Source organism: Salmo salar, chromosome 26 (genome assembly GCF_965601325.2).
Source record: "Salmo salar chromosome 26, fSalSal1, whole genome shotgun sequence".
NCBI lineage: Eukaryota > Metazoa > Chordata > Actinopteri > Salmoniformes > Salmonidae > Salmo > Salmo salar.
In genome coordinates, this window is record NC_138316.1 from 21,662,588 (window position 1) to 21,685,764 (window position 23,177).

A 23,177-nucleotide genomic window follows, 5' to 3' on the forward strand; every position below is an offset into this window, starting at 1 on the left:
AATTACCTGACTCCTTCTGAAAATATTAAACTTTTTCAAGCAAAAAATCTATTTTTTGCCTCCTCGAGAGACATACTAAGCCATGTACTTCCTCCACTTCAAACACACTCTTCTACCGTGTCGATTGAATATTTTCACCCCCGTCCAGTTGGTGGGGGCATACAAATCTAACGTTTGTTTGCGGACCGCCATAATACCATAGAAGAAGAAGACCTGAGCGCTTGCCCCCCACCCGGCTTTACAAGTGGGATGCACTGTTGAGTGCTACATCCTGAGGAGTACGTGCTGATTGTATGGAGATTGTGACAGTCGGTTAAATGGCGTCCCTTGACAAGGCAATAACAAGATGTATGTCAGGAGAAGTGCAGTATTATCATAAGGAGAGTTATACCTGGAATACAGAGGAGGAATAGCGGAAAAAAGGGAGATGGTTTGTCAAAGAAGAATGGTAGAAAGTGTAAGCAGAGTGGGTTGAAGACAGGAGGAGAAATGGAAGTGAATGAGGGCGAAGTATTGGAGGTGGTAGGTGTGGTGAAGTTCTCGGAGCCCGAGGCTTGCACCGAAGGTCAGGATAAAGATGAGTCTGTGACAGTAGGAGTGAAGTTTTGGGAAAAAGTGGAACCTTGCTTTTTGGCTGATCCATTTGAGGTTTCAGGGTAGGTGAATACAGAGTTGGGGGCTGTGGAATCAGTGAGGGCAACCAGAAGTGGTATTTTAATAATTGTTTGTGTTTCTGCTGGTCAGAGGGAGCAGGCGCTCCATGTTAAACAAATGGGGACAAGAGATGTGAATTGTTTTGCTCTCAAGAAAAGGGTGCCATTGAAAGGAGTGATTAATGGGGGTAGCGGTAAATGTGAAAGCTGAACAAAGGAAGGGGAAGATTCCCAGTGTATGTGATGCTCGTCGTTTGGTGTGACACAGACAGGGTGGCGTGAGTGAGTCGTTGTCTGTACTTTTGAGTTTTGATATTGAGTCTTTGCCCGACAAAGTGATGTTAGGATATATAAGTTATCCTGTACGAGCTTTTGTGCTGAATACATTACGTTGTTACAGGTGTCAAGCTTATGGGCATGTGGAAGCAGTGTGTTGGAGGGAGGTTCCTAGGTGTGAAAATTGTACAGAAGTGCATGAGACAAAGGAATGTGTAGCATTGGGGAAAGTAGTGGTATGTGTAAGTTGTAAGGGTGCCCATGGGGCTGTGGATCAGAATCGTCTGGTGTAAGAGAGTCAGGTTGAGGTTTCCAGGGTTAGAGTAGTGCAGAAGTTGTCATATGCTGAGGCAGTGAAGAAAGTAGATGAAGAGGGGTCAAGGGGGAGGGAGGAGGAGTGGTGAGAGGAGTGGTGTGAGTAGTAGATGTGTACCAGTACAGGGGGATAAACCATCAAGTAATATATGTTTCAGTAAGATTGGATTTTTGGCATTTATAGTAATGGTTATCAACTGTACTGCAGGGATAGAACATAAGTCGCAAAAAATAGAGTTTGTGGTGGCAGCTTTAGAGAGGTATTTGGGTGTGTGAGACATGACATCAGAAGAATTACAGGGTGTGTTAAGTGGTGGTGTCCCATCCTTTCAGGCTGTTGGCCTGAAGTAGGACTAAATATATATAGTGTGGTATTTTTTCATACTTTTTGTGAGTGTAGTGTTAGATGGTAAGGTATTTGTTGAATATTTGTATTTATTTTTAAGCAAAGTATACGGGAGTTATACTCCAGTCTAGTAGGTGGCAGTAATGCAACATTTATTGGATGCCAACCACAGTTAAACCTAATCGAAGAAGAAAGAAGCTTGCGTGCCTCTGTTGTCCCTCCGATTTATATCCTCACTCTGCTTTTTTTGTCATTCTGCGCCCCGGCCACCTGCTTGACCATGGCTCTGTTGAAGTCCAGCAAGGTAATCTCCAGTATTGGGACTTTCTCCCCGTCCCTGGGAGTTTTGTCTACCCGTAACAGGTAATACCAGACATGCAATCTCTGCACTGTCATGTTTGACATTGAATGAATAGCTGGCTAGCCATGCCCGCAATGACTCAAGTAGCCTAACTTCAAGTTTACTGAATTACTGAAGTGGTCATGCATTTACGTCTCTCACTGTAGTTTAGCTAGCTATCTACCTAATATTTAAATTACATTTGATTTGGTTTGCTAACTGATTGAAACTCGCATTCATCCATCCGCCGCCTGTCGTGACTGAAATGTCCCGTTCATATCTTTGGCTTTAGTCAAGTCATACTTGTAGACTTCATGGCTCAACCAGTTCACTTACAATCGAACTTGGCAAGGTTATTTTCCAGCTATGGATACTGATACTGTTATTTGGTGGCTCTGTAAAAATATTATCCAGATTTCAGTGGCAGGTAATCAGTATGTTGTCATAGTGATCATTCAGTTCATCTTGTGAAAGGTAAATTATTTAAACATTTTATATTTTAGGGTCGCAGAGGCATTTAGCCTTTGAGAATCGATGTATTTTCTCGGTTTGATCTCCCTCGCATACCGTAGCTCCCTAATTCTAGCGTGATCATTGGTTATCATGTGCAGGCCCCTGGTCGCTGATTGGCCAAGGGATGTCCCGGTTTCTACGGAGATGTGACGACAGTAACCGGTGTCCTTTCACTTTTCTCTTGGAGGACAAACTCTGTTCGCTTATAAGATACCGCTACACATCTCTGGAAAACAGACTATGTATTCGAAAAGCATCTGCAAATACATTCTGCATCACTGTCGGTTTTTGTTAGAACACCGTGCGCCGAGTGTTACATTATTCTCATTCAAAAATAATTTCGGTCTGTATTCAAGTGCATTTTAGTCCATTAGCAGGTTACATTCAAGTCTGTGACTCCACATTGGATGGACCCTCATTGGTGCTGGCATAAATAGGACTAAATAGTCAGTGTACTCCCTGTACCTATGAAGTGTATACCAAGCATATTTATGTTTGCTCGACATCTCACAAGTTAAAATGTACTAAGGTTCTGTGTGTATGTAGATCGCACAAACTGCTGATAGTAGTAGCAATATGAACCAGTGAGTAGGCTGATAATATACCCAGGTTCTTCTCACTCTGATAACAGATTTGTCAGAATCAGATAACAAGTATTCATATTTGTTATCAGTTTTACTGATTGAGGATCTGATTTTAATGTGCAGTCCCAATGTTTCTGATCAGCTGAGTGTTCAATTTTAATCGCCTGAGATCTTTTTGTTATTGGACAATGGACGTTCTGTAAGGATGTTTTATAATGCTATGTAAACAGGCTCTTTGACAGGTGACTGTTCAGTGTGTGGGCGTCATGTCTCAAGGTGGGCGTCATGTCATCATTCTTGTCTATAGTCTCGTGTTGCGGTCTTGGCGTTGCTGCCCCTTTGCGAAGCCTTCAGCTCAAAGTATCGCTGTGAGTTCCAGGGTGTTTGAACACAACTGTTGAACCTGAATCTCAGTGAGCTGTGGAGTATCACTGCTCAAGTCATAGTGGCTCACCACTACATTTGACATATCAAAACATACTACTGTACCAGTACTCAGTGGTGAGTAGCATCAGACACAACACGGTTTTAGAGTGCAAAATTACAGAAGGTTACAATAGAAATGTAGGCTGTCTAAAACAGATGTGATTCTCTGTTGGGAGTCTTGCTGTCAACTTAATTTTTTTTCCCCATGCAATGTTCTAAACATATCTCTAGTTCAGCCTCAGCAGCCCTATAGCCTCCAGTACAGCAGTGAGAGGAATATGTAAGATTAGAGGCTGTGCTTTCCCCTCTTTCAGAGGTCATGTGGAAGAGGTCAAGGGCAAGGTCATATGTGTGTATGTGTGTAATTCTATTACGGTAGTTCCTGAACTGGGCCCCTGCTAATTTTCTGTTCTTTCCTCTTCATAAGACACATTCCATACTGGGGGATGGAATTGTTTTGTGTGTGAGAGCATTTGTAAGGGTGAGAGCATATGTTTGCAGAGCCTGACCATTGCATGAGCTGTTTATCTGTGTGTGTGTGTGTGTGTGTGTGTGTGTGTGTGTGTGGCAAGGGAAGTGTGAAGTATTGGATGGATAATCAGCTTGGTGGGGTCAGTGTGAAAAAAAGACCAGGCTGTAATGACCAGATCCAAAGATATGATGAATGAGTTTGTTCTGAATTTCAAAGAACCAATCGTTGCCTTTGTTTCAACCACTCTCTCCCTGCCCTTTAGAGCTGTCATTCTGGTAGTTTAGTGGCGATGGAGAGAGATGTTCATGTATTTAGTGCAGTACATCTCCTCCCTTTTAGTGACTCCCCCTAATGCCATCCAACCCGGGCCCTTCACCTCGACAGACTTTAGCTGTGTGTAGTGTGTGTGTGTGTAGCTTTTCGCTGTGCAGGGACTGGGGGATGACCAGGCATTCACCAGGTCATAGTCCAGAGTGTGGTCTACTGTGGGTGGTTGGTGCTACTCTCCTCTGGTTGGGTGAGAGCAACCGTTTCTTGAGCAGAGTATAGTACTGTTTACCGTTGAGTTTGAGTCTTTTATTTTAAGTCCAGTTTCTTGGAGAAATATAAGCCTACACTGAGTGATTTTAGAAAAAGAAACTCATCCATTGGTGTCCACTGTGAAACAAATAAGAACACAAGTCTGCAAAATGATGTTAAATGAAGCTGCTTCTGTTTGTTTCTCCCCTCCCCTGTGTTGCAGCTCATGGTGGGGTGGAGTGCAGATGGGCCCCCCTGACCCCATCCTGGGGGTGTCGGAGGCCTTCAAGAGGGACACCAGCCCGAAGAAGATGAACCTGGGGGTGGGGGCCTACAGGGATGACCACGGCAAACCCTTTGTGCTCAATTGTGTCCGCAAGGTAGGAATACCATGACAACCAGTGTAACTACCCAGGCTTCCACACACACACAGACACAGACAGGGACTAGATTACTGTCCCCAGTTTCACCCAGCCATTCATATTTTATTGCGACTCACTCCTCAGAGGAAAGGTGAGTAGCTACGCCGGCTCTTATTGTTTTGTAATCCCGAGCTCAGCATTGGTGAAAGGCCAATCCAGTCACACTGCTATTAGCCCTTTTATGTAAGAACCGGATCAGTTAACAAACACGTAGAAGCATGAAGAAGGTGTTTTTTATGTTATTCAGCTGATTCTCACTATACAAGCTTTTATGGAGTTGCAGGCCTGTGTGTTTCTGATTGGTGCATTTCTGCACTGTCATCCTGAGCTTAACTCGTATAATGTATAACAATATGGAACCTCTATTACTGGGTAGATGTATGTTTGCATACTTTATGTATGTAAGTTTGAGGTGCAGGCTCCAGCAGACCCATGTGTTAGACATTTACAGTATTTCTGCGTAGTCGTTCTGAGCTCAGCTCACGCAGCCCTGCTAAACCCCAGCTGTGTGTGTTACGCTATTAGCTCTGATTTGGCAGGGCTTTGGATCAGTCGAGGTGGATACTGAGAAAATGTCATCATTAAAAACCTTTCTACTTCTCCTTACACTCACTATTTCTCTACCATCCTCCCCGACTCTTTCTCTCTCTCTCTCTCTTTCTCTCTCTCTCTTTCTCTCTCTCTAGGCAGAGGCTCTGATTGCTTCCAAGCAGTTGGATAAGGAGTATCTGGCCATCGGTGGTCTGGGGGACTTCACCAAGTCCTGCGCTCAGCTAGCCCTGGGGGCTGACAGCGAGGTCCTCAAGAGTGGCAGGGTGAGTGGATGCGTGGGTGGTAGCTTGGAAGCACATTTGCTGTCGGTGTGTTAAGTGAACGATAGAAATGCTATTAACATCTCTCTCCTCTCTTCAGAACATCACTGTCCAGACCATCTCAGGAACCGGCTCTCTGTGCATTGGAGCCAACTTCCTGGTAAAGACCTGCCTCTTAACAGCTAAACAGGAAGAGAATGAATGCACCAACACTACCACGGTTCCATTTGGGCCCATAGCCCCCTAGAACAGTGCACCAGCCTATACATGCCTGAAATGACTGCCTTCTCTATAATATATATGCATTACAAATGATTGTGTTCTATAAAACAATAATATCTTCATACCGGTAGTACTGCGGAGTGTGTATGGTGTCAGTCAGTTAATTCACTATATTTTTCTCTAGTCTCGTTTCCACAGTGCGTCCCGTGACGTGTACCTGCCCAAGCCCTCCTGGGGGAACCACACACCCATCTTCAGAGATGCTGGCATGCAGCTGAAAGCCTATCGCTACTACGACCCCTCCACCTGCGGCTTCGACTTCAACGGGGCGCTCGACGACATCTCTGTGAGAGAGGGATGGGAAAGGGGGGGTGCGGTTGTATGACTCCACACTGACATGGAGGACCATTACCACGTCTTCTGTGATCTGTTTTTGTATTGTTATGTTGACTTGATAAGGTGTGGGTGTCTATTTCCGTCATGAGAATCTGATTTGAATGTTAGTGTGACGGTATTTTCCCTCTGATACAGAAAATGCCAGAGAAGAGTGTGATCATGCTGCATGCCTGTGCCCATAACCCCACCGGTGTGGACCCCAAGCCTGAGCAGTGGAAGGAGATCGCTGACCTGGTGAAGGTGAGTGTGCTTACCATAGATATGAAATACCTCAATGGTGATTTCTCTGTAAAGGCCCTAACTGGCTAAAGTCTCTGTCACTACTGGGACTCTACTGCTGAAGAGTTTTACTGCCCAGTGCCTACAGGTGTTTTGTGTGAAGACTGACATCTTTACTGTGCCAGACAACTATTTACACACACATGGTCCTAATAATAACTCCTCCCCTGTTCTGCCGTTCCTTCAGAAAAGGGACCTGTTGGTGTTCTTTGACATGGCCTACCAGGGCTTTGCCAGTGGAGATATTGATCGTGATGCCTGGGCTGTTCGTCACTTCATCGAGCAGGGCCACAAAATTGTCCTGTCTCAGTCCTTCGCTAAGAACATGGGCCTCTACGGTCGGTCTCATTATACACACACACGCGCACACGCACGCACGCACGCACACACACACAAAATCTCACTCACAAACTATGGTATTGACATAGGAGAATGGTAAAAACTCCCACCGGTGTGGTATCTTACCTCTCTGTGTGTTGACAGGTGAGCGAGTGGGAGGGTTCACTGTGGTGTGTAACGATGCCGAGGAAGCTAAGAGGGTGGAGTCTCAGCTGAAGATTCTGATCCGGCCAATGTACTCCAACCCTCCAATGAATGGAGCCAGAATCGCTGCCACTATTCTCAACACACCAGACCTTTATAAAATTTGGTAAGTACACACACACACACACACACACCCCACAAAAAATATTGTTTGCCCATTTCACTGATCCTGTGATTTCATAATCTAGCTGACGGCCTAGGAAGGTATCTGAGTTCTCTTTGGAGTGGTCTCCTGTCTCTACACACAAATTCCATTCTGTTTCCTCATCAACCCCCCTGATGAACCTCTCTCTACACAGGTTGGAGGAGGTCCACGGCATGGCCAACCGCATCATCAAGATGAGGGAGCAGCTGGCGGCCAACCTGAAGAACGAGGGCTCCACTCACAACTGGCAGCATGTCATCGACCAAATCGGCATGTTCTGCTTCACAGGCCTCAAGCCTGAACAGGTACACACACAAACGACCACACCCACTCTTTATACCCACACCTGTACCTTACAACCTTATAAGACATTATTATATTCATATTGGTCATATTCATCAGTTGGAATGAAGTTCTAGTATAATGCTAAATTGCGTTGAGTCAAAGGTGTTTGTGTGCGTCTACCCCAGGTTGAGCGTCTGACTAAGGAGTTTTCAGTGTACATGACCAAGGATGGTAGAATCTCCATGGCAGGCGTCACTTCCAGTAACGTGGGATACCTAGCGCATGGAATCCACGCCGTCACTAAGTAAAAAGGAGAATGCTGGGAGAAACGGCGGGGCACGGTGGCGCTGGACACAATCAAAATTAAAATAACAACCTGAAAAAGAGCATTTTGTGTCATTTTACTCTCCCTGCCCCCTCCACCCATCCCTTACAGAGGTGCTGGACATTCTTAAAGACTGTCATTGTTCATCGTCAAGTTCAACTTTGACCTCAACCCTCCTCGCGGTAGGGATGGTTAGTTCCCTGTGACCTCCCCAACGAGGCCACCATGTCAAAGGTTGTTTAGTGATGGTCCAATGATCTGCCCTACATTTGACTGAGCTGATGTCTCTCTTCTACGCTTATTTATTGTATGTCAAATGTTAATATTAATGAACTTAATAAATGGCTTAATGACAGGTTAATTTTCTCTTTTAAACCTGCTCTGCTTGCTGTGGTCCAAATTACTGTTAGGCTACAGATGAGTTTACCAACACTGAGCCTCTGTTGTGTGAGAATTGTGAACTCTTGTCTGTCTTGAAAAATTTCTGTAGGATGTGAAAGTTCAACTTTTCCTCAACACCAGTAGAGTAGCAGAAAACTCAGTATTTCCAGATAACAATTAGTTATAAGATTGTCTTGCACTACCTTTAGATGAGATATGGTCATTGATATTTTAATATGCTTTAGAAATGGACAATAATGTATGATCATTCAGTCCTTTCACTCAGCCTCTGTCTCTTGCATTTCCACTTGCATTATCTTGTCTTCGATACTCAATATAAATAATTATATTACTGTACAAGTTTTGTGCTTTTGCACTAAGAGCAGGGTCTACTGTGTTTCTTCTAAGTGTTGATGAGTGAGCAGTCAGCCAGCCAGTCTTAAATGCCCACTGAATGTTCCTCTCACCCCCCCAAGCAATGGTTTGAGGTTTTAAAGGTGCAATATACAGAAATCGCTCTGCCATTTCCTGGTTGCTAAAATTCTAATAGTTTGCCTAATTTCAGTTTGACAACAAGTAATGTGTAGAGAATCATTGTACCATCTAAACTGCTGTGGAATATATCTTCTATAACCAAAAGTGTTGTATTTTCAGCTGTTCAAAGCTGGTGTACAAAACTGAAAGTAAGATGCAAAAAATGAAACGTAATGGTAAGCAGAGACAGTGCACAGAACAGATCTACTGCTTCTTAAACTTGCTTTCAATGACAATGACTGATCTATAACTAAACAATTCCATTTGAATTTGGTCCAGAAAGTTAAATTGCAGCTTTAAAAGGATAGACTGTCCTATGATGGTGCTCTTGTATTTCCACAAGAAAAGGCATTTTACAAGTGTTATTTAGATCACTGGATGATTCCTATCCCCTCCGTTTCAGAACCAAGAGGTTATAGAACTTCTATTAATATATATAGAACGTTGTATAGACAGTGTTTTGCTCCAATGATCAGCCTTCGAACATTTTCTCTGTGTGTGTCTTTCTGATTGTAACAAGACAGATTGTGCAGGGAAATTCACATTTCTGCTGTCTACTCATGAAGATTAAGCTGCTCTGTCGCCATTTTCGTGTTAGCACAAAATAATAAAACAATATGGAGCACCGGTCAGGTCTTTCTCTGAACAATTAATAAAATATCTAGCATTGAAATAACTGGGCTTATTTTGTATTTCTTTCTAACAAGAATATTGTCAAACCAAATGTAAGAAACTGAACTGATACCGTTGGACTATGTCAATGGTACCCAACCTTTTTCAGTTACTGTACCACCAACTGAATTTTGCTCTGGCTGGAGTACCCCTGAAATACCCCCTCATGCATTTGACCAGTATGATGATGGTCTCATGAATCTTCTCAAGTACCCCTGTGGATAGACCAAGTACCCCCAGGGGTCCTAGTACCCCTGGTTGGGAACAAGTGTAGGACATGATTTTACTACGTAAATCATTGGTTTTATTAGACACAAAATACTCTCGTTTTATGAAGATGTATCTGCAGTACACAGGAGGTTGGTGGCAAATTAATTGGGGAGGACAGGCTCGTGATAATGGCTGGAGCGGAATAGGTGGAATGGTATCAAATACATCAAACATACAGTTGAAGTTGGAAGTTTACATACACTTAGGTTGGAGTCATTAAAACTCGTTTTTCAACCACTCCACAAATTTCTTGTTAACAAACTATAGGACATCTACTTTGTGCACAATACATTTTTCCAACAATTGTTTACAGACATATTATTTGACTTATAATTCACTATATCACAATTCCAGTGGGGCAGAAGTTTACATACACTAAGTTGACTGTGCCTTTAAACAGCTTGGAAAATTCCAGAAAATGATGTCATGGCTTTAGAAGCTTCTGATAGGCTAATTGACATCATTTGAGTCAATTGGAGGTGTACCTGTGGATGTATTTCAAGGTCTACCTTCAAACCCAGTGCTTCTTTGCTTGACATCATGGGAAAATAAAAAAAAATCAGCCAAGACCTCAGAAAAACAATTGTAGACCTCCACAAGTCTGGTTCATCCTTGGGAGCAATTTCCAAATGCCTGAAGGTACCACGTTTATCTGTACAAACAATAGTACGCAAGTATAAACACCATGGGACCACACAGCCATCATACCGCTCAGGAAGGAGAAGCGTTCTGTCTCCTAGAGATGAACGTACTTTGGTGCGAAAAGTGCAAATCAATCCCAGAACAACAGCAAAGGAACTTGTGAAGATGCTGGAGGAAACGGGTACAAAAGTATCTATATCCACAGTAAAACAAGTCCTATATTGACATGACCTGAAAGGCCGCTCAGCAAGGAAGAAGCCACTGCTCCAAAACAGCCATTAAAAAGCCAGACTACGGTTTGCAACTGCACATGGGGACAAAGATTGTACTTTTTGGAGAAATGTCCTCTGGTCTGATGAAACAAAAATAGAACTGTTTGGCCATAATGACCATCGTTATGTTTGGAGGAAAAAGGGGAGGCTTGCAAGCCGAGGAACACCATCCCAACCGTGAAGCATGGGGGTGACAGCATCATGTTGTGAGGGTGCTTTGCTGCAGGAAGGACTGGTACACTTCACAAAATAGATGGCATCATGAGGCAATCCTATAGAAAATTTGTGGGCAGAACTGAAAAAGCGTGTGTGAGCAAGGAGGCCTACAAACCTGACTCAGTTACACCAGCTCTGTCAGGAGGAATGGGCCAAAATTCACCCAACTTATTGTGGGAAGCTTGTGGAAGGACTACCTGAAACATTTGACTCAAGTTAAACAATTTAAAGGCAAGGCTACCAAATACTAATTGAGTGTGTGTAAACTTCTGACCCACTGGGAATGTGATGAAATAAAAGCTGAAATCAATTATTCTCTCTACTATTATTCTGACATTTCACATTCTTAAAATAAAGTGGTTATCCTAAGAGAGGGAATTTTTACTATGATTAAATGTCAGGAATTGTGAAAAACTGAGTTTAAATGTATTTGGCTAAGGTGTATCTAAACTTCCCACTTCAACTGTATTGTTTCCATATGTTTGAAGCCATTCTAGTCGCGCTGTTCCGGATATTATTATGAGCCGTCCTCCCCTTAGCAGCCTCCTGTGCGGCAGTATCTACCCTGCTAAAACCCTCTCTGGTATAATTTTATGTTCTCGTGGCAGTAAACTCAAATCCCACCATGCACATCGTTTTAAAGACGTAATTTTACATCGTCACATGATCACGTCCCAACCAAGTCACATTCCATCGTTGCTTGTTCAGCAGGAATTTCATTGCACGTGCGGTTGTTGCAGAAAAACACAAGCATCGGAGAGACAGTAGAGAGGTATTTATCGAGTATTTGAGTATATTATATGCATTTTCATATTTTCAACTGAATAGGTTAAATAATATGTAGATGAAGAGGTTGGTAGCAGCTTTCGAAAACTATCAGCCAGCTAGCAACAGCTGACTATGATGCGGTGTCCAGTTTGCTGTAAAGACATCACCAATCAGGTTCATTGTCGTGATTTGTGTTTTCCTAGGCATGTAGCTAGATCTGAATCTAAGATTCAGCTGCTCTATATGCAAAGTTGACAAAATGCTACAAAATGTCTGTATTTTATGAATGTTTCTAGTCGTTGTTATTGTTGAGGTAGCTCCAGTGGCGTTTCTATGATTTGATGACATTGGGGGCTTAGCCCAAATCCAAAAAGGGAACACTAGTAGGGGGGTCCGTGGGCATCCTCCCTGGAAGAAGACATTTTAATTTCAATAGCTAAATGCATCAAACAAACTTTTGAGATTAACATTGAGAGAACATAATTATTAAAGCTGCAACATGTAACTTTTTGCTTGACCTGACCACATTCACATAGAAATATGATTCACATATCGGTCATTCTCATTGAAAGTAAATCTAAGATGCGGGATATGTTCTATGTGCGCTATTTCTGTGCTTCATAAGTATCGTTTTTACGTCTTTTACTTTCAGTTTTGTACACAATCTTCAAACAACTTAAATATATACACACTACCAGTCATGGGTTTTTCTTTATTTGGACTATTTTCTACATTGTAGAATAATATTGAAGACATCAACACTATGAAATAACACATATGGAATCATGTAGTACCCAAACAAGTGTTAAACAAATCAACATAAATTTGAGATTCATCAAATAGCCACCCTTTGCCTTGATGACAGCTTTGCACACTCTTGGCATTCTCTCAACCAGCTTCACGAGGTAGTCACCTGGAATGTATTTAAATTAACAGATGTGCCTTCTTAAAAGTGAATTAGTGGAATTTCTTTCCTTAATGCATTTGAGCCAATCAGTTTTGTTGTGACAAGGTAGGGGGGTATACAGAAAAATGCCCTATTTGGTAAAAGACCAAGTCCATATTATGGCAAGAACAGCTCAAATAAGCAAAGAGAAAAGACAGTCCATCATTACTTTAAGACAAGAAGGTCAGTCAAACTGGAACATTTCAAGAACTTTTAAAGTTTATTCAAGTGCAGTCACAAAAACCATCAAGCGCTATGATGAAACTGGCTCTCATGAGGACCGACACAGGAATGGAAGACCCATAGTTACTTCTGCTGCAGAGGATATGTTCACTAGAGTTACCAGCCTCAGAAATTGCAGCCCAAATAAATGCTTCAGAGTTCAAGTAACAGACACATCTCAACATCAACTGTTAAGAGGAGAATGTGTGAATCAGGCCTTCATGGTAGAATTGCTGCAAATAAACCACTAGTAAAGGACACCAATAAGAAGACACTTGTTTGGGCCAAGAAACACGAGCAATGGACATTAGACCGGTGGAAATCTGTCCTTTGGTCTGGAGTCCAAATTGGAGATTTTGGGTTCCAACTGCCGTGACTTTGTGAGACGCATTGTGGGCGAACGGATATCCGCATGTGTATTTCCCACCGTAAAGCATGGAGGAGGAGGTTTTATGGTGTGGGGGTGCTATGCTGGTGACACTGTCTGTGATTTATTTAGAATTGAAGTCACATTTAACCAGCATGGCTACCACAGCATTCTGCAGCGATACGCCATCCCATCTGGTTTGCGCTTAGTGGGACTGTTTTTCAACAAGACAATGACCCAACACACCTCCAGGCTGTTAAGAAGGAGAGTGATGGAATGCTGCATCAGATGACCTGGCCTCCACAATCCCCCGTTCTCAATTAAATTGAGATGGTTTGGGATGAGTTGGAACACAGAGTGAAGGAAAAGCAGCCAACAAGTGCTCAGCATATGTGGGAACTCCTTCAAGACTGTTGGAAAAGCATTCCAGGTTAAGCTGGTTGTAAGAATGACAAGAGTGCAAAGGTTGGCTATTTTAAGAATCTCAAATATAAAATATATGTATATTTGTTTAAACACTTTTTTGGGGGGATACTACATGATTCCATGTGTGTTATTTTCTAGGTTTGATGTCTTCAGTGTTATTCTACAATGTAGAAAATAGTCAAAATAAAGAAAAACCCTTGAATGAGTAGGTGTTCTAAACCTTCTAAGACCGGTAGTGTATTTCACAGTGGTTTAGATGGTAGAGTGATTCTTGTTTTGGGGCTTGTTTTGTCACATAAACTGAAGTTAGGCAAACTATTTAGAATTTTTGCGACCAGGAAGTGCCGGAGCGATTTCGGCATATTGCACCTTTTAAGAATTTGGTAAAAAATTATAATAAATATAGGTAAACTATCCCTTTTTAAAATAGGTCTTAAAGAAAGTCCTGCAGGGGATATATTTCCCCTTCAGGGGATTTGAAAATGTTCATGGTATGATAATTAATTTCTCCAAGTCACCTCAACTTCAAGAAAAATCTGAAGGTGGTTTGAGGATGACTAGTTGCAGACATGTCATCTTTTTATTTTGTGTTTATGGTCTATTGACAGGCCCCTTACCATCTCTGCCTAGCAGCTTGTGAACACAAACAAAATGACAAAATAATTTTGTTAAGAGAAGTATGTAGTCTATTTCCCTTTGACTAAATGAAGTGAGATGAAGTTGTTATCCACCTTGTATTTCAATATAGCCTATTCTCATTTATGACTTAAAAATAACATGTCCATGACATGGCTTAGCTACATGAATGCCTACAAAAATGCATAGCCTCTGACAAGCACAATAATGATCCTGTTTAGTGTGTAGGTCACATGCCTGACAGTGAGGTTTCCAACAGTTATCTACTGTGACAGACTGTGTCATCATGAGAACAGTGACCCTGATCACTGAAGTCCACTTTGTGATCCTTCTCAGGGATATGAAGTGAAAATCTCTTGGGATCAGACCTATCTAAAACGAATGATTACATGTCTCTTTAGAATGTGTTTCAGATGGGTGCTGTAAAGCAGGGGTAGGCAACTAGATTCAGCCTAGGGGCAATTTTTGTCGGAGCGAATGGTCGGTGTGCCGGAACATAATTCTAATAATTTTGAACACTGCAAATTGACCACAACTAGGCCCAAAAAGAGGTTGTATTTGAAAATAAAAATGTCATAACTTGATTACTTTGAGACATGATCATGTCTCTTTTTTTATTCGTGGGAATACTTGGGAACAGATTTCTTAAATTAAACTCATTTTTAGGTGAGTTCCTGGTGATTTTAGTATTTTTTTTACCAGACCTTTTTTTTATTTAGTTAAGATTTGTATTTTTCGTCATATCCTTGTGTCGGTGAGTAAAGCAAGGTCAGCCTACAGCACAAGGCATGGGACTGGGGGGAGAACACACTGACAACAACGTGTAGGCTACTGGGAAAGCAGGTTGTAGCTTTACTAGGTAGTAAGCACTTAGAGAGCGCTGAGATAAGGTGTCGAGAAGGCCAAAGCTGTAATGTGTGTTTGTCTTGTTGCAGATTGACGAAAGGATTGACTGCTGGGTGACACTACATCCACTTTGAGGATAAACTGACAAGCAGTCATCTGTGTCCTGAATGTCACAAGAGCCACAACAAACTTTCAACCTTCAGACTTACCCCTCAACCCAAACTCTGAATACCCTCAGCTCTTTAGTGTTGAAGTCTGTGTCGAACAGAGTAGGGTGAATTTGAGGGTGTTTTAGGTAGTGTTTTTGGGACTGTACCAGCCGGGTGGTGTCCCATGGCGATTAACAGTGAGGCAGGGGACTGGGCCGAGGCTGGGAGTGAAGATGCTGGTGAGAGGGTGTGGCTACTGCAGAGCCCCAGTGTGGAGTCCGTCCGCCCCCCTTTGTCAGACAGTGAGAGGAGTGGAGGAGTGTCTGCCACAGCCGCTGTCTTCATTGTGGTGAACGCTGCGCTGGGGGCAGGACTACTCAACTTCCCCGCCGCCTTCAACGTGGCTGGAGGCGTGATTGCAGGGGTGGTGCTACAGATGGTGAGCGCTACACACACACTTTTGAGACCGAAGCCTGCACACTGTGGCACTCCAGGAGCAGAAGTGAGAAATACTGCATATATATACAGGGATGTATTTGGTAAAACTTCCTGTTTTTGTGTGTTGTAGTCCATGCTGAGTTTCATCATCAGCGGTCTGGTGATCCTGGCATACTGCTCCCAGGTTAGTAAGTTAATACACCATCCCCCCCCCCCCCCCCCCCCCCACTTACAATTTAGGACAGTCTTATCCAGCAGTACTCATCCTAGTGACCCTGTGCTGTTTGTCTAGGTCAGTAATGAGAGCACCTATCAGGAGGTGGTGCGGGCCTCGTGTGGGAAGGTCACCGGGGTAATCTGTGAGGTGGCCATCGCCGTCTACACCTTCGGCACCTGCATCGCCTTCCTTATCGTCATTGGAGACCAGCTGGACCGCTGTGAGTGTTTCTCACACATAGATAATGAACGTGTGCACGCACCTTTTTAAATACTTTATTTTAATCCACAAATCACATTACAGTCGAAGAATTCAAGAAATTCTAAAGGACACGGATATCTGGACACTTATGGATGCATTTACTTTAAGACAGTGCAGATGCAAAGTTTGACGGCACTCGGTTACTGAACTTTGCATCTGCACTGTTCTTCAGATAAATGTGTTTTTGGTAATAGTTAAAAGTAGTCATTGCGCATAGAGTTGTCTGGGTTGTTTAACTTTGCAATCATTGTTTTTTGTTTGACATTTTAAAGTAAAAAAATCGAAGTCCCCACATCACTCTGTTACCGTAGAATTGCCCACCTTCTTCTCCAAACCGCTAAGCTGCACATGACAGCTGACACACAAGGGCTGGTATTTCAGCAACTTGTCAGCAAAGGTCTGCTCCATGTAGGAGTCAAAAGAGCAACCCACTTCTAAAATGAGCTCCTCCCCCACAACAACAATATCTGGCATATTCTGTATACAAGAAAACACAACATCAAACCAGCCTCCTCTGACAAGAGACTGTTTGTGAATGGTGGTACTGTCTGTCTCACATCACTAGCTATCAGGTCAATGAGGCGGTCATGTCTAGCTGTGTGTAAATCCTTGTATGAACGCAACCATTAACAACGTGCCACAGACTCCATTTACGTTTGACTTGTGTAAAATACAATACAGATCATAGTTTGCAGGGTACCAGAGTGCTAGTTTACACACACACACACACACACACACACACACACACACACACACACACACACACACACACACACACACACAGTTGACGAAACAGAAGGTCATTTCACTCAAAGTTGCAGATTGTAGCATTGACTAGCCTTTTTCACCAGTTTTCCATTTCCTTTGTACCTTCAAAAAAGGTAATCCTTATCTGTTATTGCACCATCACACTCGCTGTGTGTTAGTTGATGTGTTGTTAGTGTCGTCAGTAAATTCAGAGTTATTATCACCGTGGATAAGAGCCAAGGGAGTCTGTGATGAGATCTTCTAGCTCAGCTGTTTAGATGTGCCGTCATAATGAAACGGCCATTAACCCTTTAAGTGCTGATCAGTTGGAAAGCCACCTTAGGTCAGCCTCAGATGGACTATGACCCTGCTATCAGATAGCCAGCACTACAACAATTCCACTTTAAATAAGACGTTAGTCAATGGAATGTTTTGTTTGCTCTGCGGCCTTTCCTCTATCTCTCTCACTATCTCTGTCTTTCTGTAGTGATAGCTGCAATAGCTCATTTGCCAGACGGTGTGGTCGGTGGTCACTGGTACATTGACCGTAAGTTCACCATTTGTGTGACCGCCGTCCTGGTCATTCTGCCTCTTTCCATCCCCAAAGAGATTGGCTTCCAGAAATACGCCAGGTAGGCCTTCCTGCATCCAACGAATACACTTTACAAATTGACCAAGTATATCTTTCCACACCACCCTTTAGTCTACAACTGATGATTGAATTAGAATTTGAAGACTGCTTTGTATCAGTAGGCTACAGGAACACAGGTCCGTCTGATATTGCTGTTCTCCTGTTTGTAGTGCGCTGAGTGTTGTTGGCACCTGGTATGTCACCATTGTGGTAATACTGAAATACATCTGGCCTGATAAAGAGATGACCCCTGGCTACATTCCAACCAGGTAAGCTAACTGAACTACTGTACCAGTCAAAAGGTTGGACACACCTACTCATTCCAGGGTTTTTCTTTATTTTCTACATTGTAGAATAATAGTGAAGACATGAAAACTATGAAATAACACATATGGAATCATGTAGTAACCAAAGAAGTGTTAAACAAATCAACATATATTTAAATTTGAGATTCTTCAAATAGCCACCCTTTGCCTTGATGACAGCTTTGCACACTTTTGGCATTCTCACAACCAGCTTCATGAGGTAGTCACCTCGAATGCATTTCAATTAACAGGTGTGCCTTGTTAATTTGTGGAATTTCTTTCTTTAATGCGTTTCAGCTAATCCATTTTGTTTTGACAAGGTAGGGGTGGTAAACAGAAGATATCCCTATTTGTTAAAAGACCAAATCCATATTATGGCAAGAACAGCTCAAAAAAACTAAGGGAAATGACAGTCCATCATTACTTTAAGACATGAAGGTCAGTCAAACCAGGAAGTTTCTTCAAGTGCAGTCGCAAAAACTATCAAGTGCTATGATGAAACTGACTCTTGTGAGGACCGCCACAGGAAAGGAAGACCCAGAGTTACTTCTGCTGCAGAGGATAAGTTCATTAGAGTTAACTGCACCTCAGATTGCAGCCCAAATAAATGCTTCACAGAGTTCAAGTAACAGACACATCTCAACATCAACTGTTCAGAGGAGACTGTGTGAATCAGGCCTTCACGGTCGAATTGCTGAAAGAAACCAGTACATAAGGACATCAATAAGAAGAAGAGACTTGCTTGAAAGAAACACGAGCAATGGACATTAGACCTGTGGAAATCTATCCTTCGGTCTGATGAGTCCAAATTGGAGATTTTTGGTTCCAAGCACAATGTCTCTGATACGTAGGTGAACGGATAATAGGAGGTGTGATGGTGTGGGGGAGCTTTGCTGGTGATACTGTCTGTGATTTATTTAGAATTCAAGGCACACTTACCCAGCATGGCTACCACAGCATTCTGCAGCGATACGCCATTCCATTTGGTTTGCACTTAGTGGGACTATAATTTTGTTTTTCAACAGGGCCATGACCCAAAACACACCTCCAGGCTGTGTAAGGGCTATTTGACCAAGGAGAGTGATGGAGTGCTGCATCAGATGACCTGGCCTCCACAATCCCCCGACCTCAACCCAATTGAGATGGTTTGGGATCAGTTGGACCGCAGAGTGAAGAAAAAGCAGCCAAACAAGTGCTTAGCATATGTGGGAACTCCTTCAAGACTGTTGGAATATCATTCCTCATAAAGCTGGTTGAGAGAATGCCAAGAGTTTGCAAAGCACCCATGGTGCCAGACGGGAGATAGATTCCAGAAACGGCATTTCAGCCCACTCGCCTTTCATTTAAAGCACAGTCTACATCAAACTACAGTTCCCATCATGCTTTGTTTGTGTTGATCAGCCAGTGTGTCTGTTACAGCCCGTCCTCCTGGAGTGCAGTGTTGAACGCCATGCCCACCATTTGCTTTAGCTTCCAGGTATCTGTCTGTGTTTGTGAGTGTGTGTATTAATGTGCAAGGGTGTGCGTATGGCTATTCTATTACTTGATTGAAAATGCTTGAAGTTACTTACATCCTCACACATTCTCTCTTTCTCACTTTCTCTATCTCTCAGTGTCATGTGAGCAGTGTGCCAGTGTTTAACAGCATGAGAAGGAGTGAACTCAAGCCCTGGGGAGGTGTGGTCACTGTCGGCATGATCATCTGCCTCTTTGTCTACACTGGCACAGGTGTGTGTGTGTGTTTGTCCACTGTGTGGCTCTATAGTCAGTTTGGAAAGCATCTGGTTTTTTTTAATGACATAGCCCATTTCTTGTGTGATTCGTTGATGTGTAATGGTGCATACTCCATGTCTCAGGTGTCTGTGGCTTTCTGTCATTTGGGTCTAACGTCAGTCAGGATGTGCTGATGTCATATCCTCCTAATGACATCGCCGTGGCGATCGCAAGGGCCTTCGTCGTCATCTGTGTTATCACCTCCTATCCCATTCTTCACTTCTGTGGCCGGTGAGACACTAACCTTACCCTACAAAGCACTGTGTGCCACCCATGCCATTTCAGTACTACATTGTTGTGTAACTTGTTTCTTCAGGGCGGTGCTGGAGGGGCTATGGCTCCGTTTCCATGGCGAGCAGGTGGAATTGTGTGTGAGGCGTGAGCGGAGACGCAGAGTGTTGCAGACGCTTGTGTGGTTCACGATCACACTCGTCCTCGCACTCTTCATCCCCGACATTGGCCGAGTCATCTCCCTCATCGGAGGCCTGGCAGCCTGTTTCATCTTTGTCTTCCCAGGTACGACCAGTGTGTCTGATTCTGTGTGTGTGTGTTTCCAATGTGTTTATATCAGCAATAAGCATAATGCCTGTATATAATGTCTGCTCTTCCCTGCAGGTCTGTGTCTGATTCAGGCAAAGCTCTCAGAAACAGAGGTCCGATCTGCTAGGTAAGACTAGACTCACTACCTGTACGTAATTGAACAAATGTAAATGACGAAATCTCCTGATGTGACTGTTACTGAACGCTGATCTCCTCTCTCCATAGCTGGCATGGGATGGTGGTCTACGGTGTCCTCATGGTAACCATCGGCACTTTCATCTTTGGCCAGACCACCACCAATGCCATCTATCAAGATGCCATCCACTATTCGGACAGCCAATAGAATTCTGACCAGGAAGACTCTTTGCTGGAGGAGGAGGAGGATGCAGGTCTATGCTGCTATTCTGAACTTTATTGACTTGTATCAGGATGTGGAGGATCCAACACATACATGCAAACACACTCCCTCTTGTGACCTCTCCTGCATGCCGCACGTCTCGTTGTCTCCCTGATGATGAAACCGCTCCATAGCAAGGACTCGTGTCACCTATGGAGCGATGCTCTAGGATTGGATGAGAGTCCTGAGAGCAACCTCTGACAATGGACCTATCTTTTCAAAAAGATTATGCAAATGTTATGTTTTTGATTTTAATTTATTTTCGCCCCGTTGTGGGCTGCAGTACCAAATCCGTCTTGACATTCTCAGCCCCTCCATATGCCTTTCCCTGCTGGCCCAGCATGCACCACTGCACTACAGGTGGCATCCCATCCCTCAAGAAACTGGGCAGTGGGAGAGGGTACCTCTCTCTAATTGGTGTTGTTACTGATGAGTAATGAACATACTGTTTTAAGAATGTGGCCAAACATATCCATCAATTTTTATAGTAATTTTACAATTCCAATGATTAAGTGGTTTGAAGATGTATCCTGCAACTGCAGTTCTGAAATCTGTGTAATGTGGCAAGTGAATTATAATTTTAAGTGATTTTGAATGCCTTTGAGATATCAGAAGTCTGGGGTCTCAGGCTGATTCCTGTGGTTAAATGATTGTATTTGGCCTACCTTTAAACAGACAGATATTTTAAATATGCTTTACTGATAGAGAGATTAGCTATAGACTACAGACAGAGAGGTAATGGACAAAAATCTATCATGTTCAAAGGGATTGTTCCTCAGGGCAGCAATTGCTGTTTTACAATGACTTGAATGAGATTGGAAATGCTTGAAATTCAATTACTTTTTATTGTTTTATAACTTGTATTCCATAATTGGAGCCAAGGGAAATCGTTTTTTCTGAACTGAACCAATTTAGTAATCTGGTTGAACAATAAGCAGTCTTATATTATCATGAATTCTCCTGTTATCAATCTACAATTTAATAAACATGACGGTTTTGTCATTGAATTCAGATTGTCATAGTTTTGTCCTAAACCCTCATGTTAGTGAAAACATCTTATCAGATGAATGATTATGGCAGGTAAAAATAATCAACATTTAAAAATGAATACATTTGGTAGACACACATACACAAATCAAATCAAATGTATTTATATAGCCCTTCGTACATCAGCTGATATCTCAAAGTGCTGTACAGAAACCCAGCCTAAAACCCCAAACAGCAAGCAATGCATGTGAAAGAAGCACGGTGGCTAGGAAAAACTCCCTAGGAAAAACTCCCTAGAAAGGCCAAAACCTAGGAAGAAACCTAGAGAGGAACCAGGCTATGAGGGGTGGCCAGTCCTCTTCTGGCTGTGCCGGGTGGATATTATAACAGAACAAGGTTAAAATGTTCATAAATGACCAGCATGGTCAAATAATAATATCATAGTAGTTGTCGAGGGTGCAACAAGCACGTCCGGTGAACAGGTCAGGGTTCCATAGCCGCAGGCAGAACAGTTGAAACTGGAGCAGCAGCACGGCCAGGTGGACTGGGGACAGCAAGGAGTCATCATGCCAGGTAGTCCTGAGGCATGGTCCTAGGGCTCAGGTCCTCCGAGAGAGAGAATTAGAGAGGGCATATTTCAATTCACACAGGACACCGGATAAGACGAGAAATACTCCAGATGTAACAGACTGACCCTAGCCCCCCGACACATAAACTACTAGGCTGAGACGGGAGGGATCAGAAGACACTGTGGCCCCATCCGATGATACCCCCGGACAGGGCCAAACAGGCAGGATATAACCCCACCCACTTTGCCAAAGCACAGCCCCCACACCACCCCACACAGCTCATTGGAAGAGGAAGTGTAAACTCGAACAGTCTATTAGCTAGAAAGGTATCTTGGTGGTGTACAGTGGCGATTTTAGCATGTAAATCTTGGTGGGGCAAAAATAAAATTAATTGTGGGATGCGTGCCAGCAAATCCACAACACTAAACAATACATTAATTGCACTATAACGGTGACAAACGGTGCCCAGACACTGTTAGGGCCTACATAAAACTGTCCCAACAGCAGCCCCAACATCTTACCACTGCTACACCTGGCTATCAGCGGAGCCTTGTCTGGCAGCCAAACAGTTCATTCAGCCTCATTTACTGCCTTTTAAAAAAACATAGCTAATATGGCTGACTTGCTTAAACAAATGTGGTTTCTAATGACAATTGAGATGTACAAACTATGCCATAAGGGGACGACAAGCGGATAATAGGCAATCCGTAATTTCGAATAAGACATGAGCGAGCTAGGATGGATGTAACATTAGTCAATATAACTATTTGTTTAGCACTTTTGAAATGTACAGTGACAGAATTCAGAACATGGGCCGTTCTTACAGTGTTCTCCCTGTACACCAAGTCAGAACCGTAGGATAAATAAAGGGGGCATGTAAGCAGACAATGAAAGCTCTTACAATATTCAATGATTACATTTCTCTAAAACAGGTTATAGGCTTCATGTGCACCACCAAGTTAGAACAGTAGGTGAAATTAAGGGGTAAATAGACCAAATTATTAGGGTGAAGCACATGGGCTACTAACATCTTACTACATAACATACACTTAGTATTACTTTCTTAGCTACAGTATACATATCTCCCTGGCA

General features: G+C 43.0%; 2 protein-coding genes across 3 annotated transcripts; both read left to right on the forward strand.

Moving 5' to 3' along the window:
- The first annotated feature begins 1,750 nt into the window (after positions 1 to 1,750).
- On the forward strand, positions 1,751 to 8,234 carry LOC106587404 (aspartate aminotransferase, mitochondrial). The gene is made up of 10 exons (XM_014175760.3): positions 1,751 to 1,953; positions 4,668 to 4,824; positions 5,553 to 5,681; positions 5,779 to 5,838; positions 6,085 to 6,246; positions 6,432 to 6,536; positions 6,763 to 6,913; positions 7,059 to 7,224; positions 7,418 to 7,568; positions 7,734 to 8,234. Exons 1-10 carry the CDS (start codon positions 1,871 to 1,873, stop codon positions 7,854 to 7,856), a joined length of 1,287 nt encoding a protein of 428 aa, XP_014031235.1. The 5' UTR covers positions 1,751 to 1,870; the 3' UTR covers positions 7,857 to 8,234.
- A 3,238-nt stretch (positions 8,235 to 11,472) lies between these two features.
- On the forward strand, positions 11,473 to 21,536 carry LOC106587403 (sodium-coupled neutral amino acid transporter 7). 2 transcript variants are annotated; one of them, XM_014175757.3, is made up of 12 exons: positions 11,473 to 11,632; positions 15,161 to 15,659; positions 15,789 to 15,842; positions 15,951 to 16,095; positions 17,371 to 17,515; positions 17,685 to 17,783; positions 19,239 to 19,296; positions 19,433 to 19,547; positions 19,676 to 19,823; positions 19,909 to 20,108; positions 20,208 to 20,259; positions 20,358 to 21,536. In XM_014175757.3, exons 2-12 carry the CDS (start codon positions 15,405 to 15,407, stop codon positions 20,473 to 20,475), a joined length of 1,389 nt encoding a protein of 462 aa, XP_014031232.1. In that variant the 5' UTR covers positions 11,473 to 11,632; positions 15,161 to 15,404; the 3' UTR covers positions 20,476 to 21,536. The 2 variants fall into 2 exon arrangements, with proteins under 2 accessions (XP_014031232.1, XP_014031234.1); XM_014175759.3 differs by lacking the exon at positions 11,473 to 11,632 and adding an exon at positions 13,433 to 13,628.
- The last annotated feature ends 1,641 nt before the right edge of the window (positions 21,537 to 23,177 follow it).

Excerpts from the sequence above, each read along its gene's own strand:
- LOC106587404 (XM_014175760.3), top strand. The coding sequence starts at position 1,871 with ATGGCTCTGTTGAAGTCCAGCAAGGTAATCTCCAGTATTGGGACTTTC. Across the intron at positions 6,537-6,762 it reads AGATCGCTGACCTGGTGAAG|AAAAGGGACCTGTTGGTGTT; the intron begins GTGAGTGTGCTT and ends CCGTTCCTTCAG. Across the intron at positions 6,914-7,058 it reads TAAGAACATGGGCCTCTACG|GTGAGCGAGTGGGAGGGTTC; the intron begins GTCGGTCTCATT and ends GTGTGTTGACAG.
- LOC106587403 (XM_014175757.3), top strand. The coding sequence starts at position 15,405 with ATGGCGATTAACAGTGAGGCAGGGGACTGGGCCGAGGCTGGGAGTGAA. Across the intron at positions 17,516-17,684 it reads GGCTTCCAGAAATACGCCAG|TGCGCTGAGTGTTGTTGGCA; the intron begins GTAGGCCTTCCT and ends TCCTGTTTGTAG. Across the intron at positions 17,784-19,238 it reads CCTGGCTACATTCCAACCAG|CCCGTCCTCCTGGAGTGCAG; the intron begins GTAAGCTAACTG and ends TGTCTGTTACAG.